Here is a 19,684-nt window from a genome sequence, read left to right as displayed (position 1 = left end):
TATTCTGTATCTGAAACACCTAAATGTTATACGAAACAGAATAAGCAACTAAAATGCTACAAGAATAAGCTTTTATTTAGGCAAAAATGTGAAGTTCTGTCCTGTGTACTGACCGTGGGTATGTTTCGCCCTGCAAAATCTGACGTTTGTACCAAAAATGTCCCACTTTGGGCATTTGAAAAGGTAGCAACCCTAATTTTGCTTGCACAAAAGAATTCAGAAGAGAATAGTAGCTATTTTTATAATTTGCAAAAGCCAGGGAGGGGAGACTAGTAAGCAAACAGATCAAAAACGTTGAGACACTGAGCCGCTCCACTGGGCATAGAGGGATACAGCCCTGATTACGGCCCAGCCAACCTGGGATCAGTTAGTGGCTTGGACGATTGACTGAAAGGCAGGACAGGGATAGGCATGTCCTTCCAAGGTGGGAGGGCACTTGTTGATATGCTGCCTAAGGGGAGGTGTGGTCCAAAGAGGGGAGTTGCTCTCGGACATAATAAGTGAACGTGGTGGTGGGGAAAGGGAGTGGGTAGGTCATAAAAAAATTTCTCCCTGGATGTAAGCAGAGATGAACCAAGCCCCCAGGACACACTCAGGATCCATAACTGGCCCCAGTAAAAATGGAGTAAGTCCAGGGGATTGGAGAGTAGATGGTAGGGTCGGCCTGGGCATTGGGTACTGGGGACCAGGCCAATAGACAAGAGGTCCAAGGGGTTAAAAAAAACATTTGCATACTTTATCTGCTGTTGTTACTTTACCTGCGAAAAGTCTGTTCCAGGCATGTTACACATCACTCAGTGAGAATCACAAGTAGCCATGACAGTTTTCTTCAGGAGTTTAGTACATGGTACATTTTAGAATCAACTACTAGGCCCGCAGTCCACAACACCTTTTCAAAGCTCTATAAGGGGGGGGGGGTTGCATCCAGGGTAAGGGTCACCTCTGTCATCCTGCAAAGCCTCCTGTCCTAGGGCATCCCATCAGGGTGTGCAGATACTCGGGAGTCTTCCCCTAGAGGAGGTCTGCAGCAGTGCAATGGACATAATACAGTTGTGTTAGAAACTTGCCATTACTGGAGCTGTTAGAGCGCATTCAGTGCTGCAGTCTATACTCCTGCCCTCCTTCCCTTCTTTGGTCATCTTGGGCATTCTTGGGTTGGGGTGGGTCCCACCTTATTTCCTTGTCTTCCGTCCTTATTCTCATCTCTGTACCAGATCCCTCTATCCTCAAACTCACTCAATGCCCTGGAGATGGAAATTGAAGGCCTCTGAGGTTTGGTTTCCCTAAATGGTTTATTTGTGCTCTTTTGCTGAGGTAGCCTCCTGGCTTAGCCAAAACAAGAAAAATCTAAAGATGGCATCAGCAGATGCCTCTGTTACAACACCAGTGTCATTCAGATTAAGTGGGAGTGAGGTGGCTGAAGCCATTTAGGGAAGGTTCAGCTGTGGCAGTCAGGTCAACCTAGTATCCCACAGATGAGGGCTACAACACTGAATACTCTCAAACATATACAATTAAGGTACGTTTCTAGTACAACTATACTTTCCCATGTTCCCATTATTTTTCTTAAGCATTATGTTGATAACATAATAACAAGACATCAAAAGTTGGATTCTGTTATGAGATAATGACATTCTTCAATAAGTGAGACATGCTTCTGTGTTGGAATGATGTTGGGATTGTGTTATACTTAACAAGTCCTAGGGCTTGTATTATTGTCTCATCCTTTTATAAATATGAAGACGGAAAATAGTTTTACTAAGAACTTTTTTGCATTATCATGTACTAAAATGAGCAAACCTTGTTAGAGAAAGCTGTTTTGTCTTGCTGCAGACACGACCTACACCTCCTCATCTAACCTCAGCAATGGCAGAAAATATTTTGGCAGCAGCTTGTGAAAGTGAAACACGCAAAGCAGCAAAACGGATGCGACTAGAAGTGTACCAAACCATACAGGTAAATACAGAAAAAAAGCAAGCAAACTGACATGTAATGATTTACTTCAGACAGATCTGTATACTAAAAGGTTACAAACAATTTCCCCAGTAGCATTTCCCTGGATAGTACTATTGTGAACTCAACCATGTTATACTGTGGTTTGAAATATAAGTATTTTATTTTTGTTACTTTGTAGGCCATTAGAGATAGAAAGAGTTCCTACCTGAAGAAGCACACTGGGCTAGCTTATTTTTCCTTGACTGTGAATCTGTTGCTTGAGAACCAGGCAGCAAACCTTGCCATGGAGGACCACACAAAAAAGGTGGGATTAAGCTCTACATCATAAGGAAGGGTGTGTAGTTCTAGCACTGCAGAGTTCATCCCAGTGAACACCTAGGAACATCAACCTGTAGGAAACCAATTTTATTAAAAAGCTATCTTGATGTTGTGAGGACATTACTTTTTTACATGGCATATTGCTTGAAAATGTTGCATCTGCAGCATTACATGAGTGCTATTGAGTGTTATACTTGGATATAAAATTCTGATTAAATGAAACAAGGATGAAAGCTCTTCTGATAACAGAATCATCTACTACATTGTCTGGGACTGGACTGTATTGGGCTTGGAAACAGTGACATTAGCAAGTCTGACTGACACTAAGAAAGATGGCGATTTTAAAAAGTCTGTTTCCACAGAGCAAAGGATGCTTACATACCCAGTGACCCAAATTCAGTTAACAAGCCTGGTCACTGGAGGAGCCATTCAGCGAAAGTCAGGAGTGAAAAGTCAATGTCTGATTTCCCATCCCTGGATGAGAGTGTGTCACGATCTCAGTGCAGGAGGGTCATCTCTTGGAGATCAGGTATAACTTTAGGTGCAAACTTTAAAAGGACACACACATACACACACACATACACACACACACATACACACACACACACACACACACACACACACACACACACACACACACACACACACACACACACACACACACACACACACACACACACACACACACACACACACACAACACACATGCTGCAGTCCTGCAGTCCTGCAGGACCTCTTACAGCATTGTCCTCAACCTCCACCAAGCATGATCAGTATAGGACAGTAGAGGAAAATAATCTAAACTAGGCACGAGTGTGTGCATGTGCCTTCTGTGGAAAGTTGGGCGTCAGGCTGGCAACTTGACACTGTAAAACTCCCCTGCCAATCATGAGCGGACAGGTGATCTGCTGTGGTGACCCCTAACCGGAAAAAGCCGAAAGAAGAAGAAGATTGTGGATGGCATTACTTGTTTAGCACCTTCCTCAATGGCATCAAGCAACAGCTGTTCAGGAGGATACCAATGAACTGGATAATTTTGGGGAGGAAAAGGAGGGCAGGATGGTCAGCCAGAGATGAGCCAATAAATAACACAGGTATAAAGGCTCTTATTTTTAGATGACCGTGGAGCTTGAATGTGCACCTTCAGTGAATAAGGTAGATGCTGTCCTTGTTGTGACTATTATAGTCTTTGCTCTTTTGCACTTATGCTGTACTGATGAGAAAGAAAATGGAAACGTATGTCTACATCGAGTGAGGTCTGGCTTTATCTGCCTGAATGTACTTGTAAAGACTTAAAGTAAAAAGCTATGGACATTCAAAAGCCATGTAGCTGAAACACTGGTATGGTCTTATGGGGTCATTTGCATGTACGCCATGGGCCTCCAGTACAGGAGGCTTAAAGTATTAGACAATGAAGACCAGAGGTGTAGCTGGCTTTTGTAGCACCTTGGCTGACCATTGCACCGGTACCCCGCCTCCCAGCTCTATGTTTGAAGAACCAAAAAAAAAAAAGGTTTTGCAGTCTTGTGGCTTTTGCTCCTGAAATGCTGGTGCCAACTAGTGAATCAGGTCCTGTTTCTGTATTCCACCCCTGACCCTCCTCAGCTGAGGGGCAATTTAAAAAAAAGTCTGTGATCAGGTACCTGGAGCTTCTGAAATGCAGGAGCCAATCAGGTTTTGTTTCTGTGCCCTGCTCCCAACCCATCTTCCTCAGTTTTTGTTTAAAAAAATCTCATTTTCTTTTAAACTAGAAAACTGCATGCTCCAATTGGAGCAAACAGTTGCTACAGTTTATACCTCATATAGAGTGCTACAGCATTCAGGTTTTGATGAAAGAAAAAATGTATTGTTTTAAACTGTAGCAAACTGCTTGCTACAGTTTACACCACACAGGTAATAATACAGCACTCGGGTTTGACTGCAAATGCAATACCAGCTTTTATGCATTAAAGAACAGTCAGGATGGAACAGATGGCTGATCACACTCCCTAACACTTTGCCCCTTTGCCCCACCGTTGCTCAACACACACACACACACACACACACACACACACACACACACACACACACACACACACACACACACACACACACACACACACACACACACACACACACAGATATTTGGGTGAAGCATGTTTATACATATGTAATTTAGAGGTAACGTTTGTAATTTCAAGACTTATTAGTGCAAGTCCCAAAATATTGAGACTGAATTAGTGAAAATGTGAACTTACATATGTTAAGCTTAAGATTGCTTTGTCTCAGAGTGTTGCCTTAGGTACTGGGGTCACAGGGCGTGTTGGGGGGCTTGCCCCCTGCAAAAAACAAGTTTAAAGGTGAAAAGCAGCTGTTGACTTTTGCTGCCCTCCTGTAGTTTCATTTTTTTTTCTTACCCGTGATTCCCGGATTCACAATTATAAGTCTCAGAACTGCAGTAGGGAACCATAAAATTGAGTTTATAGTAGCTAGTTCAGACAATACCTTTGTGGAGGTGCGAAAAATAGCATTTCTAGAGAAAACCAACAGTGGCTACATTACAGCTGTACAAAACAGTAATCAAGAGGTCAGAACTGAACCCTGGACTTTGATTTTGCAACATCTGCCTTATTTTCATTTGGTTTTCATTTCCAGAAAGGTGGTGGCAATATTTATCTTAAGTGTTGTGCCTTATCTACCTCCAAGCTTGGCATACTTACGTCTTCCATAAGTATTTCCATTTGTGCTCTTTCATAATTTCCACATTTCTCTGCTTTGTATAAATTTTCATAACATTTCCAAAATATCTCCCAATACCTCTACAGGATCTCTGTTTTTTTTCATGTTACACACTTCCTAAGTTTGGCAACAAACCTTTCTTATTTCTGTTGTCTAAGTCATTGTGCTAAAAGTTTTTGTGCACTAGAGTCATCAAAAAACAATTGCTTCACAGCAATCTTTCCAAACTCTTGCATATTATCCAGATACTCCTTTATTTTTCTCTTTTGCATTTTGCAGTTGTGCATCTTCTTCTGTGAGATTTCCCCTTATTTTTTAGTACTTTAAACTGTCAGCCTCTCTAAGTAATTATACACCTTCTTAACCATGTATTTTGTTTTATTCCTATCCTATTCTTAATCTCCACTTTCATTGTATTCCACTCATTGTCTATAACTTATGAAGAAATTTCTATCTTCTCTAATAACGCTCATATAATTTCCACTAACCATTCTTTTCCACTTTGTGTAACAGGTAGGTGGGGAAATGCCAGTGTCTTATTTTTACTTCATTACCCTGCACTTTTATCTTACTTGTTATTGGCTCATGATCTGAAATAGCAATTGGATGTGTCAAAGCTTTCAATTAAATACACATGTTCTTGTGAGATATAATTTCTAGCCAAGATTTTGTACCTTGGGTAATATGTGAATTCTCTTCAAGTTTGTATTACTGAATTCATGTTTTCCATGCCAAATATTTTCATAATTCTTTTCAGAAATCTACCCTCTCTTGTTATATTTCCCCTTCTAGATCCCTAAATACATCCTTGCTGTTGCAAGTCAAGTTCCAGTCCCCAACTGTAAATAATATTCTCTGCTGAAAGCTGATTGTTTCTCTCAAAATTTTCTGAAGCCCAATACTAGCTGTTTTAGGTGGAATATAAATACATCCCAGGGTAATCCTTTTCCCTTGCCAGTAGCCCCTTACTACAAGAAATCTACCATTATTCTCTTTTTTTTCCCTCTTCTATCACCGTTGGAGCTCCTCTAACAATTAGTATAAGTACTCCCCTTTTCCTTTATCTGATACTGTGCTGAATATCCCTCCTGAAGTCATTTCTTTATCAAATTCAACTGTGCTGAATATCCCTCCTGAAGTCATTTCTTTATCAAATTCACATGCTCATTGCTTTCAAGTGTCTCTCTTGTAGCACTGCTATTTGCATGCTCCATTTCTTTTTTTTTTTTTAACTTTTATTGCATTTTAAATCAGTATGAATCTATGATAAAAATGTTACAATACATAATACTCTTTCCTTTTTGTCTATACATGTAAGGCCATTAACGTTCCATAATAATATGGATATTGTAGTCGTTATGATAAAAAGCTGTTATTCCCATCTGTTATCTATGACATCTTTTTTAAATGTCTGTCTCCAGCTTTTGTATTACATGCTTCCACTAATGTTTGGCATGTTATTGTTTTATACAGTTGTTTCTTGTCACATCTATTTTGAACATAAGCCACATTTTACAAAGCTTTAGTTTAGTGAAAACCATCACAAAAAAAAAAACATCCCATGACACTCCATAACCTATTAACTTAAACACACAAAACTATGTACATCTTCAGATAATGAAATTTACCCCCCTGATAGGACAGATCTGAAGTAGTTAACTTCATTTGTCCATCAACCTGTGGGTATCGGATCCATATCGGATCCGAGCCGGCAGCTTCAAACAGCTAAGATCCGAGCTCCAAGCTCCTCCCCTTACCCATAATCGACTGCCATCCCTCTCTGACCTCAGATCTCGTTTGCCGCGGTTGAGCCAACAGCTTTGAACGAGTTCCAGGCATGGGAGTTAGTCGTTCAGTGAGAGAAAAAATTATTTCTTTTTCTACTTCTTGTAGCTGATATTGCTTGTTGTGTGTGTTGCTCCCTAGTATTAAAATCTTTTAGTTATAATATTGTTATTTTGTTAATTTTTAGTGTAGTTTATTCCTCCCCGTGTGTGTGAAGGCGTGTGTGTCGGGCCTTGTGTGGGTTTTAGTTAAACTATGTCTGAGGCCCCAAAAACCTTTTTCTCTAAATGCACCGAGTGTGGCCATAAGCTTTCCCCAGCGGATGGCCACACTCGGTGTGTTATTTGCCTTGGGGTTGTCCACCTTTCCTCAGGCTGCACTATTTGTGCAGCCTTCAACCCCAGGGCTCTAAAGGACAGGAGGTCGAAGTTGATTCTGGCGGGACGTTTGCCCCCGGATTCGGCTTCGGCCTCCTCTCCCTCGGTGGCACCTGCCGCTGCAGTGCCCCCTTCCACCCCTGCTCGGGACTCAACCTCCCATCTTAGACCAGGAGGAGAGGGAAGCTAGGCGGGAGAAGAAGAAGGATAGACACCACAGGCGGCGGGCTGAGTCTTCCTCCTCGGCTCTGCCGGCTAAGCAGGCTGCATCTCCCAGGGCTGCCAGACCTTCTCCTTCCCGGCTCCATTCACCTCGCTTCTCCCTGGAGCCGGAGACCCAGCCGCCTTCGAGGTCATCGAGGCGACACTCCCGGCCCGCCTTGGTGGCCTCTTCTAGGTCCACCCGAAGCTTGTCCGACGCAGATATGGACCGGATGATGCATAGGTTCCTCCAGGCCCAGCTGCAGATGGGAGTGCTCTTGCCTCCCCCCCCCTCCAGGGGGGGAGCTCGACCCCCTTTTTTGCCCCAATTGCTCCTTCTTCAACCCACTTCCGGGGTTCGGATCCAGGTTGCATAGAAGCTGGGGGAGGTTCGGCACTGGTAGTGCATCGTACTTCGGCTCCGACCGCACCCTCGAGTTTGTCTGGTCCCTATTCGGATCCGAGCTCTCTGAGCCGAGAGCTGAGCTTCAGACCCGGAGGTGTCAGTGTGTCTTCGGCTCCATCTCGGTCGGAGCATACTGGCCCTTCGGATCTGATTGCTTCGGCACCGGCCCGATCCTTACATCGGATCCGACGGGGCTGCTCTCGGATCCTAGAAAGAGCAGTTCTCCCTCAGCGTTCAATGTTGTGGAGAGTGTATTGTCGAGGGATTCGAGACCCCAGGCTCTGACTACGGGTCCACCATGCACTTTCTCTCAGAGGGGCCTACCTTCCATCACCCGGCCCCAGGGACAGCCTGCACCTACGTCCCAGATGGTTCCCTTAGAGGAACAAGATGTGGGTGGTGAGGCCTCCTCGGACAGCCCCCCCGAGGAGGTCCCTCACAAACGTAAGTGCAAGAGGAGGCACTTGGACTCACCTGAGTCTTTGACAGAAGACACGGACTTAGAGGAAGGAGAAGGTTCCCCAATGTCACCCCCCGAGGACGTCTCCTTCGGAGACATTATGGAAATGCTTTGAATTAGAGGAGAGTGATCAGCCCAGAAACCTTCCTCGGATGAGTCTGTGTTTCTGGAGGAGTTTGACACAGGCCCATCTACCTCTTGGGTGTCCCCTCCCGCCGATCCCCTAGTAGATCTCATTACTACCAGGGCATGGAAGGAACCGGACACTGTTGAGCCCATTCCAAAGAGACCGGATAAAATCCTTAGCCCCCCACTGATAGGACGGTATGGAGCAAGGGTGCTCCTGTAGATGCCATGTTGGTGGCAGCTGCCACCAAGAGGGAACTGGCCCAGGAGAGTTCCTCGGTCCATCCTCCCGACAAAGAGTCTCGGACGATGGACCGCCTGGGGAAGCAGATGTTCGCTTCAGCTACCTTCACTGTAAGGTCGCTGAACTATATGGCACATGTCATACGACTCCAGCGGGATCTCATCAAGGAATATGCCGGGTCGCCCCCAGAGTCCTTGTCGACTGAGGATAAGAAGGTATTCTCAGCTCGAATGGCCACTCTTAAGTCCATCTCGAACACTTCTATGTGGCTACTCTCCCATGCTATGGAAGGAACCGCTAGAGCTAGCAGAGCGGGTGTTGTTTTGAGACGACATGCTTGGCTCCGCCTCTGCGATTTTGCGGAACCCTTCAAGGCGTCCTTCGCAAATGCCCCGTTCAGCAGTTCTTCGCTTTTCGGCAAGACCGTCTGTGACACGCTAGTCCAGAGAGAGAAAGACGGGAAGACGTCTGCCGTCGGAGTCCGCTTCTCGGCTCCCCAGAGGTCCTTCTCCAGGAACCAAAGGGGACAGAAGAAGATGTAGTTCTGGAAGTCTCAACAGCCCCGTTTTGCTCCGGACCCCTCATCCTTCAGAGGCAGAGGAGGACAGGGTGGATGCCAGCCCAGAGGCAGAGGGGGACCGAAGAATTTCGGGTCGAGAGAACCCTTTTCAGATCGGCCCGCGCAACAGCCCTGAGGGGTTACCCGACTGCTCCTCTCTGGAGGCAGTCGGGGGATGTTTCTCGAGGCACCTAGCAGTTTGGGAGTCCATTACAACAGATCACTGGGTGCTTCAAATTATATCCAGAGGTTACAAAATACCCTTTCTGAATTCCCCTCCCAGACCCCGGAGCCTCCCCAATGTCCCACCCAATCAAAGGGAGGCAGCAGCCGCAGAAATAAAGCAGCTGCTAGAAAAAAGAGTGATCCACCGCGTCCCCCTAGACCAATCGGGATCGGGCTTCTACTCCAGGTTCTTTCTGGTGCCAAAAAAGACGGGGGACTTGAGGCCAATCCTCGACCTGTCCTTACTAAACCTGTCAGTGGCCAAAGAAAAGTTCCAGATGGTCACCATTCAATCCAGTCTCTTTCTCTTACAGGAGAACAACTGGATGTGCTCGATAGACCTCAAGGATGCATACTACCACATATTGATGGACAAATGATCCAGAAGGTTTCTCCGCTTCCGGCTAGGAGCCATTCACTACCAGTTCAGGGCCCTCCCCTTTGGTCTCACCACAGCCCCCAGGGTGTTCACCAAAGTTTTGGCAGTAGTAGCGGCCCACCTGAGACTCCAGGGTATACAGGTCTTTCCTTACCTGGATGACTGGCTCCTCCCCCAACAGGCATCTACTATGTTCAGCCAGAGATTACTTCCTCCACCTGGCCTCCTGGCTGGGAATCACAATCAACCTTAACAAATCTTCCCTTCATCCAACCCAGATCTTAGACTTCATAGGAGCCAGATTAGACACAAACCTATTGTGAGTCTTTTTAACTCTGGACCGCATTTGTACCCTGAATCTCCACGTACTGGCCCTGTTACAATCCTTGGCTCCTCCAGTGGAATTGGTTCTGAGGGCTCTAGGTTCCATGGCGGCCACGATCAATCTGCTACCTTTAGCGCGCTTGAACATGAGGATACTACAATGGACCTTGCAGGTTCAATGGTCCATCCTGCTACACCCGCTGAGTTCACCCATTCCCCTCAGCAGGGCTTGCAGGAAATCCCTGCTCTGGTGGCTCCAGTCACCAGACCTCCAGGTAGGGTGCCCCTTTTCTATGTCCCCACCTTTAACCACGGTGACCACGGATTCTTCTCGCCTAGGGTGGGGGGGGCACTGTATGGGCAGAACGTCCAAGACACATGGACCCATTCAGAGACCTTATTGCATATCAGTGTCCTAGAGATGAGAGCGGTGCTTTTGGCGTTGCAGGCACTCCAGGCCCTTCTTCCCTTAGGGACAGTTGCAATTCAGACAGACAACATGTCAGTAGTCTGGTATATCAACAAACAGGGGGGAACCAGATCCTATCGACTTTGTTGAGAGGCCATGAGAGTTTGGGATTGAGCAATCTCCACCAACCGCTTTCTCATAGCGATGCACATTCCGGGTGGGTCGAACATTTTGGCAGACAAGCTGAGTCGAACTATCCTCTCACCGTACGAGTGGTCTCTGAACCCCAGGATAGCGAAGCAAATCTTCCTCAAGTGGGGTCAACCTTGCTGCGATCTCTTCGCGTCTCCTTCGAACGCAAAGTGCGGCAACTACTTCGCTCTAATTCCCCCACCAGTGGAATCCCCCAGAGACGCTCTGGTGCATGTTTGGCCATCCGGTCTACTCTATGCTTATCCTCCTCTTCCCCTAATGCTAAAGTTCTTGCAGAAAGCCCGTCGGTTGGGGGGCAGAGTGATCCTCATAGCCCCATTCTGGCCTCATCAAATATGGTTCCCATGCCTATGGTCTCATCTAGTGAATTCTCCATGGATTCTAGATCCCACCCCGGATCTGATCTCTCACCCACTGGGTTTACCAACCCTGAACCTGGACAACTTCAAGCTCACAGCTTGGCTGATCCAGTTCCAGTAATAGTTAGGACTCCCGGTATCTCGTCCCCGGTTAAGGCTATTTTAGTGGCCGCTCATAAACCTTCTACGAGAAAGGTTTATAACAGCAAATGGAAACGCTTTACTATCTGGGTGGAGCATAGAAAGTTGGATCCCTTTACAGCTCTTATACCAGCGGTGTTAGAATTTTTGTCGACCTTATTCGACCAAGGTGCTAGCTCTTCCACGGTCAAAGTCCAGTTAGCTGCGATTTCCCATTATCATGTGGGAAGTGATCTCGGTTCCTTAGCATCTTCAGAATTATGTAAGACCTTCTTAAAAGGCACCTTCCTCTTAAGGCCTCTGGTGAAAGACGCAGTCCCTCCATGGGATTTAACCCTTGTTCTCCAGTCCTTGACTGCTCCTCCGTTTGAACCCGCAGCCTCGGTGGATCTGAAATACTTATCTTGAAAGACGGCCTTTCTCGTCACTATCACTTCGGCTAGAAGGGTTTCGGAGCTTCAAGCCCTTTGCGCCAAAACCCCCCATACTTGTTCTTCCATAAAGATAGAGTTTCCCTCAGAACCAATCCCTCCTTTCTACCGAAAGTTGCTTCTGAGCCCAATATTAATCAATCTATTAATTTACCAGTTTTCTTTCCAAATTATCAAAACAAGGGTGAATACTAATTACATTCTCTGGATGTACATAGGCAATTGAGATTGTACTTGCATAGGGCCACTGAACATAGGCAATCTGAGCATCTCTTCGTATCCTTTGCAAGACCCTCTTTGGGCAAACCAGTATCAAAAGTTACATTGTCCAGATGGATTTCCCAATGTATACTTCTTGCATATAAGAGTTCTGGTCGACCTGAACCTGAAAGAGTCCACGCTCATTCTACCCGATCGATTTCTACTTCTGCTGCCTTTTGCTCCAGAGTGTCCTTGGACGACATTTGTTCAGCAGCCACTTGGGCTTCATCCCATATTTTCATTAACCATTACAAGTTGGATCTAATTTCCAGAGGGAGAGCATCCTTTGGCTCTGCAGTGCTCTGGAATATCCTTCCATGAGGACCCCCCAGGTTTGGGTAGCTGGGGACTCTGTCCCACAGGTTGATGGACAAATGAAGTTAACTACTTCAGATAAAGAAGTTATGTACTCACCATAATGTTCCATCTGAGTAGGTAAACTTCATTTGTCAGCAACCAACCCCCCCTCCATCCCCCTAACTTATAGTGTGTCCTAGAAGGATTCCTTGTCCTTTTCTCCGGATAACACCAGGTTAAGAGTTGCAGGTGATCCTTTGTTGTAATATGCTGTTTTACCATAGCAAACTCAATCTGAGGTCAGAGAGGGATGGCAGGGGATTATGGGTAAGGGGAGGAGCTTGGAGCTCGGATCTTAGCTGTTTGAAGCTGCCGGCTCGGATCCGATATGGATCCAATACCCACAGGTTGCTGACAAATGAAGTTTACCTACTCAGATGGAACGTTATAGTGAGTACATAACTTCTTTTTCTCCTAAATCAGCAGCTGCACATACACACAAATATAACCTAACCTTAAATTAAGGTTACCCATGCTAAGAAGTATGTTACAGCCTATGATCCTACTTAAAGTAATTTCTCTCTGTTCTTGTCTTATCTTTATTCCCTCTCAGATGTGAAAAACATCTTGCATGTTTTCAAAAAATATTAACTTTTAGTCTTACAAAAGTGTTCTGGCTTTTATTGCAGCTTATCTCTATGGAAACCTAAGAATAAAATGTACATCTGCCCTCAGCTGCAGACTTCTTGAACTGAACATTTATTTGCTAAAGGAAAACTTTTCATTGCATTCAGTGTTCTATTACTTACTTTCTTGCTTACACAAAAAAAAAAACTTGTTAGATTAAGCCAAGGGCTCTAATCCAGACATTCACATATGCAGAAGTAAGAGAAAACATATCAGAGCTACATAAATTATAATCTGTGCACTTTTACACCACATCCCCCACCTTAACAACCCAAGATTACAGCGTATTAACTTAAACATGCTTTTGTTCATCATTTCTTCTCTTTTTACACCATAATGCCTTCTTCTTTCGTTTTTTTCCCAGTTAGGGGTCACCACAGTGGATCACCTGTCCACTCATGATTGGCAATGGAGTTTTACAGTGTCGAGTTGCCAGCCCAGCGCCCAGCCTTCCACAGAAGGCACACACACGCACTCTCACCTAGGTCCAATTTAGAGTGTCCAATCCACCTGCAGCATGTCTTTGGGATGTGGGAGGAAAACTGAGCACCTGGAGGAAACCCACCATAATGCCCTACATGGTTTAAAACTAAAACAGAAAAAAGGCACTTGCTTACTTTAGTATATTTATCACATACAGCAGTAACTGGAAAAGCTTTATTATAAAACATATGTAGTTTGTGTAGTGAAATGTTTTATACAAATGCTGTTAAGAACAAAAATTGTTTTACTTAACAGTTATGTTTTGTTTTTTTTCCCCCTTTCCCTTTAATGTCCTTCCAAACATTAATGACATGAAGTGGGGTAAACACATTTAATTCCCCCACAAGTTTAACAAATTCAACAAAAATCCAATTTTTCCACTTTTTCTTGTAAAGCCATGTTTCATGAATGTGATTGATGCTTTGTAATCTCACATTTATTCTCTAATTTCAGTGTTGTGGCTCTTCTTCCTGTTTATCTCCATCTCCCATCCCCAAACTGTGGTTCAACCCCAAGGAACTCCTGATTCTTCTAGTCAATCCTGTGCTTTTCTTCATCTCTCTCTCAAGCATTTTACTTTGGAACATTGGAAGAGGTTTCGCTGGCAAAGTATCTCTGAGGCACACAGTTCTCACCTGCACAGATTTTCACAGAATGGCCAGATTGTTGCCTCATATTTTTGGTCCATTTTTCATAAAATTGTGGTTTTCTGACAGATTAGTGGCAAATCATTGAAGACTGAATTTAGAAAATAATGACAGACATTTGAGTTTCAGACTTCACACCCTTCAGAAAATTCATGTTAATGCAAAGTCTGTTATTCTATCAACTTTATAAATTTGTAAGAGCAATATTTAAAAATTGTCCCTATTTTTGGGCCTTTGTCCCACTTTTATTAATGGCTTTGTCCAGATTTCTTGCTATAAGAAGTTGCGAGGTATGTCCTGAGGTTTTATTATCAGAAGTTTGAGAAGCAGAGCCCCTTCCTCTTTGTTGGTTCACTTTTTGTTGGACAAACTTTTTTTTTTCCTCCTTAGCCTGTTCTGGATCAAAAAAATTACTTTGATCCTCCAGGAAAAAAAATATTCTGAAGGCAGCTGGATTCAACTTGAATTTTACACCTGCCACTCGACATTCACTGACTGCTGGGATATGTTTGCTTTTCTTCTGCTTAGTCTACAGTGAATAACAGGGGACAGACAGACTGACAGGTAACAGAAAACAAAGCCAGGACAGGTTATAGTCCTGCTGTGCGGTGAAGATCACCGTAACAGGGAAGACGACTACAAGGGCAGGACAGTTTACTATCCTGCCATGGGGATGCACTTACCCTGTTAGTGAACAGAGAAAAAGGGAAGCACAGGTTACTGTCCTGCTGTGTAGGAAGCAACGATGTGCTAATGCTGTGGGGGTTACAGGGTCTCGTGTGCATATGTCACAGTATGTGTTGTCAGCACAGTGATTATTGATGGCCTATTGTTGCTTGAAATATGGCACAGGGTTTGAATGGTGACAGAATATTAGCAGACAGGTCTGTGGCCACCAGATGAAAGCAGGGGAAAGTGCTGAGACATTGGTGACTAGCAAGGACAGACATGCAAACACACAAACACTGATTCACATGTGCAACCCTCAGGTGTACATTCCTTGTCATGAGACTGAAAGAAATGCAGCAGATGTAAAAGTTTATAGCACCAGAGACAGAGGTGCTTCTACAGTGCTTTGTACATATGATCTGTGTGTCCTTGAAGGGCAAAGCAGACAAGGTCTTCTGGGACAAGATGTAGCAAGGAGTGCTGTAGGACATTAGTCACATGGGTGGCCTTACTAGGATGGTAGTGCAGGTGTATTGCAGTATATGGTACTGCATGTCAAGAACAGAGAGCACAGGATATTGCCAGAAAAAAGGTCCACAGCAACTGTGTATTTTATTAAATAGCCCTCATCTCTTTTTACAGAGAGTGATTGAGATTTGGAGCTTAGGTGGTAAAAGGCTGCCTTAAGATATTCATATAGGTTACAAATTTCAGTTGAGTGAAGCCAGTGGAAGCATGCACTGCTGGTCTCTGAAGTCAATCAGTTGCAGCAAGATGTGAATAAGTTATTATCACAGGTTGAGTGTAATCAAACATTGCTGATCTAAATGGAAATTCATCCCTGTTTTGACACCTATGTCTCTAATGGACACAGGCCGTCTGTAACTAGTTCATCTCCCAGACCACTGCTTGTAAATGATGTTCTTCGTGTTTCACTGTTGCAGTCATTACAGTTGGGTTATCCTGCTGGCAGGCTATCCTCAGTCGGCCTGAATTCCAAAGTCTAGGTCCGGCGTTGGTTTTTGTCGCCTCCTCCCTGACGTCAGTGTGCCAGGGGTATAAAAGATGCAGCCAACGCCATTTTCTTCAGTCTTTCTTGCCGAGCGGTGTCCGAAGCAAAAGCAGTTCGCAAGTGCCAGTCGACCGACTCCTGAGATTTTCGTGTTCGAATTTCAGATCCGAAGTCTTCACTGAAAGCTAAGTACCTCGTTGGGGAAACTTTTTTCTTGCTCCAGACCGATGTCAGAAAAAGTTAATAATTGCATTTCTTGTGGGAAGCAAATACCTCATAAGGACTTTCATTCTTACTGTATTCCTTGCCTAGACCCTGACCACGACGTTGCTAGTTGTCTGTTTTGTGCTAGATTTAACCAACGCACTATTAAGCTTTGGTACGATTTTGCATTTCACTATTTTGGCAGAAGATTTAACTATACAATGTCATCGGATAGCCATCCGACTACCGGAATTCACAAGAAACACAAAGAAAAGGACAGGCATCCGAGGTCCAAAACCGATGACGAGGCTTCTTCTAAGCCAGTCGCCGGTTCGCCTGTTCTCAGTGAGGTGCCTTCGCAGCCCCTGACGACCACTACCTTAGACTCGCAGGCCACTACCGACACCCACGTGGAGTCGACCAGGCCGCTTGAAAGCCAAGGTATTGGACCTTCGGAAACTATTCCCTCAGATGGGTCCGGAGCCGCTGAGCAGGCATCGGCTTCTGAGGGTGTTTTCAGACCTACTCAATTATATGTTAAAACAACTTCAGCTTCAAAGGCAAAGACTAAAACACCTTTAAAGGCAAAGAAACAAGTACAACAGCCTCATGGACAGGCCTCCATGCCTAAAAATCAGATGCTCAAAATGGACGAAGACCTAATTACTTTGATCAAGGGTTCCCATCCCCCTCCTGATAAGAGGCCTAGGCAAGAGACAGAATATGAATCTTCAGATCAGGTTTCCATTTCATCTGATTCCTCTTCTGATCAAGAATACTCTCTTCCTCCCTATGAGGATTCTTATGCTGAAGAATCTATCCCTTCAGCCTCTCCTCCTGAGGATTATTCTTTTGGGGAAACTTTACATACCATGAGGGAGCATTTCCACTGGGAGGGCTAAGATTATTCAGAATCTAAGAAAAGGCTCAGAGACTTCCTTTTACTACCACAACACAGCCCCCTAGCTATTCCACCTGTGTTAGACATTGTAGATGTATTTTCAGAGTCCAGTCTGACCCCTGACTCCTTACCTCCAGCTCCGGTTAAGCCGGATAGGTACTACAGGGTTCCTGACTCTCATAAATTCCTTTTCAAAAACCCTGCTGCTGACCCAGAAACTATCTCTCAGGGTCCCAAAGGGGTCAAGGCTTCAACTGCAAAAAACCCTACTCCCTCTGACAGGGATTCTAGGGCACTGGACAGATGGGGAAAAAAGATTTACACTTCTGCTACCTTGGCTATAAGGGCTTTAAACTGTCAGTTTCATATGCTCAAATATCAGCAATATATTATGTCACTGCTTAAACAGAAAATGTTGATAAATTCTGAATGTGCAGAAAACAAAAGAAATGCAGGATTTATTGCATGCAGCCGAACAAGTTGGAAAGCATACTTTGCAATGTGGTTTTGATTCTCTGGAGGCCTCCTGCGGGGCCACAGTTACAGGTTCTGTCATTAGGAGGCATGCTTGGTTAAAGGAACAAAATCTATCTGATCATGTTAAAGCAAAATTATTAGATGCTCCATTACAGCATGATACTTTGTTTGGTGTTAAAGCAGAAGAGGTGTTAAAGAAAATGGAGGACAAAGCTAAATCTATGCAAACAGTCAAGGATTTCTTACAGGTACAGCCACCAAGATTTAGCAGACACTGGCCTAGAAAAAATTGGTCCTTGCCAGTGTCAGACAGGCCACAAAGGGGCAGATACAGATGCCCTAGAGGCAGATCCCAGTCCCAAGGTTCATACAGGTCTAAACAATGGGGTGCTTCTACCTCCAAAACTGGAGAAGACAAATCACAGCCATACAGGAAACGGTCCCAATGACTCCCCCCTGCCTGCGCCAAACACTTATCTTCTGGCAGCACCTTTAGGGGAAAAACTAGCACTTTTTTCTCAAAACTGGCACATAATAACCCAGGACAAATGGGTCTTAAACATAGTGTCACAAGACTACAAGTTTCACTTCCATACCCTGCCAAGGGCAAACGGTTGGCCAGACCTGCCAAAATATCAATGGGCAGAGGCACAAAAACAAGTCTCATCCCTCATGGACATGAGGGCCATTCAACAAGTACCAGAGCAAGAACAGGGACAAGGATTTTATTCAAGACTGTTCTTGGTACCCAGAAAGGACAAAGCCTGGAGACCAATACTGGACCTATCTGTTCTAATCACATATCTGGATATTCCAAAATTCAAAATGTTGACTCTACAGCAGCTTCTGTCCATGTTAGGCAAGAACACTTGGCTGGTGACTTTAGATCTAAAAGAGGCAAACCTGCATGTCCCAATCAGACAGACATGCAGAAGATACCTCAGATTCAAAGCTGGCTCAATGCACTACCAATTCTCTGCACTGCCCGTTGGCTTATCTACTGCGCCCAGGGTCTTCACAAAGTGCCTGACACCAGTAATTGCATACTGCAGACAAAGAGGAATACAAATATATCCTTACTTAGACGACTGCCTCATTCAAGCAGAGAACAAGGACATTCTTCTACAGCATCTGGCGTTTGTAAAGAGATTATTACCATGCCTAGGGTACATAGTCAACAAACAGAAATCAAAACTAATACTGCTGGGCAAGAACGCTTGGCTTGTAACTTTAGACCTAAAAGAGGCATACCTGCATGTCCCAATCAGACAAATATGCAGAAGATACCTCAGATTCAAGGCTGGGTCAATGCATTACCAATCCTCTGCACTGCCCTTTGGCTTATCTACTGTGCCCAGAGTCTTTACAAAGTGCCTGGCACCAGTAATTGCATTCTCACGCCAGACAAACAAAGGCAACTGACTACCTATTTCAAACTGTTGGCAACAAAGACCCAGTTATCTGCAAGAAAAATTCTGCAGGCTTTGGGCTTCATGGCATCCTGCATTCTACTAATTCCATATGCAAGACTGCATATGAGGAAACTTCAATGGTACCTAAAAAGTATTTGGACTCAACATTGCCATAGCCTGGAAACAATAGTTACTCTCATTCCCTGCCTGCAACAGGAGTTTCGATGGGGGGGTGAAGGCCTGTCACCAGAACAAGGGACAGCCTTTCACTCTATCCCCAGTTACAGAGACATTAACAACGGATGCATCAGATTATGCCTGGGGAGCTCACATGGCAGGAAGATGTATTCAAGGCACATGGTCTGCAAACCAAATGCATTTGCATATCAATCAAAAAGAGATGCTAGCTGTTCAAAATGCCCTGACAGCCTTCAAGGACCTACTTCATCTGGGACAACTACTGATAAAGACAGACAATACCACTGCCATGTGGTATATAAACAAGCAGGGAGGCACTCATTCTTACCCTCTTTGCAGACTAACCATGACTTTGTGGGACACAACATTAACTTACCAAGTACATCTGCAGGCATAATTCCTGCCAGGAAAAATAAATACTCTGGCAGACGAACTAAGCAGAAACCTCATGGATCCCCACAAGTGGAAATTGGATCCACAAGTCTTCAGCATGGTAACAAGGAAATGGGGATGCCCGGACATAGATCTGTTTGCCTCACCTCACAACTGCCAACTAAAGAGATTCTGCACAAGGACTTATCACAGACAAGCATGGAAGGTGGATGCCCTATCTTTCAGCCTGAAAAACTTAACAGTATATGCCTTTCCTCCTCTGCCTCTCCTCCCCAAGGTACTCCTAAAGGTCAGACAGGAGAAGCCAAAAATGATACTGATTGCCCCAAACTGGCCACGCCAGTACTGGTATCCAATCCTAACGAACTTGTCTCAAAGCCCAGCCTGGACCTTACCTCAAGTGCCTCATCTA

The 19,684-nt window shown here is 44.7% G+C and overlaps 1 protein-coding gene across 2 annotated transcripts in view; it reads left to right on the top strand.

The window, feature by feature from the left end:
* NOL4L (nucleolar protein 4 like) overlaps positions 1-19,684 on the top strand; it is a 1,816,355-nt gene that overhangs the window by 1,682,311 nt on the left and 114,360 nt on the right. For both annotated transcript variants that reach the window (XM_044090353.1, XM_044090354.1), the window contains one exon: positions 1,834-1,956. In XM_044090353.1, coding sequence (XP_043946288.1) covers positions 1,834-1,956 — 123 coding nt within the window. The remainder of the gene's footprint in view (positions 1-1,833; positions 1,957-19,684) is intronic.

Source organism: Protopterus annectens, chromosome 12.part0, assembly GCF_019279795.1.
Source record: "Protopterus annectens isolate FY-2018-M chromosome 12.part0, PAN1.0, whole genome shotgun sequence".
In the NCBI taxonomy this organism is placed as follows: domain Eukaryota; kingdom Metazoa; phylum Chordata; order Ceratodontiformes; family Protopteridae; genus Protopterus; species Protopterus annectens.
The sequence above is the reverse complement of the archived record's forward strand: the minus strand, read 5'-3'. Positions and strand labels throughout refer to the sequence as shown.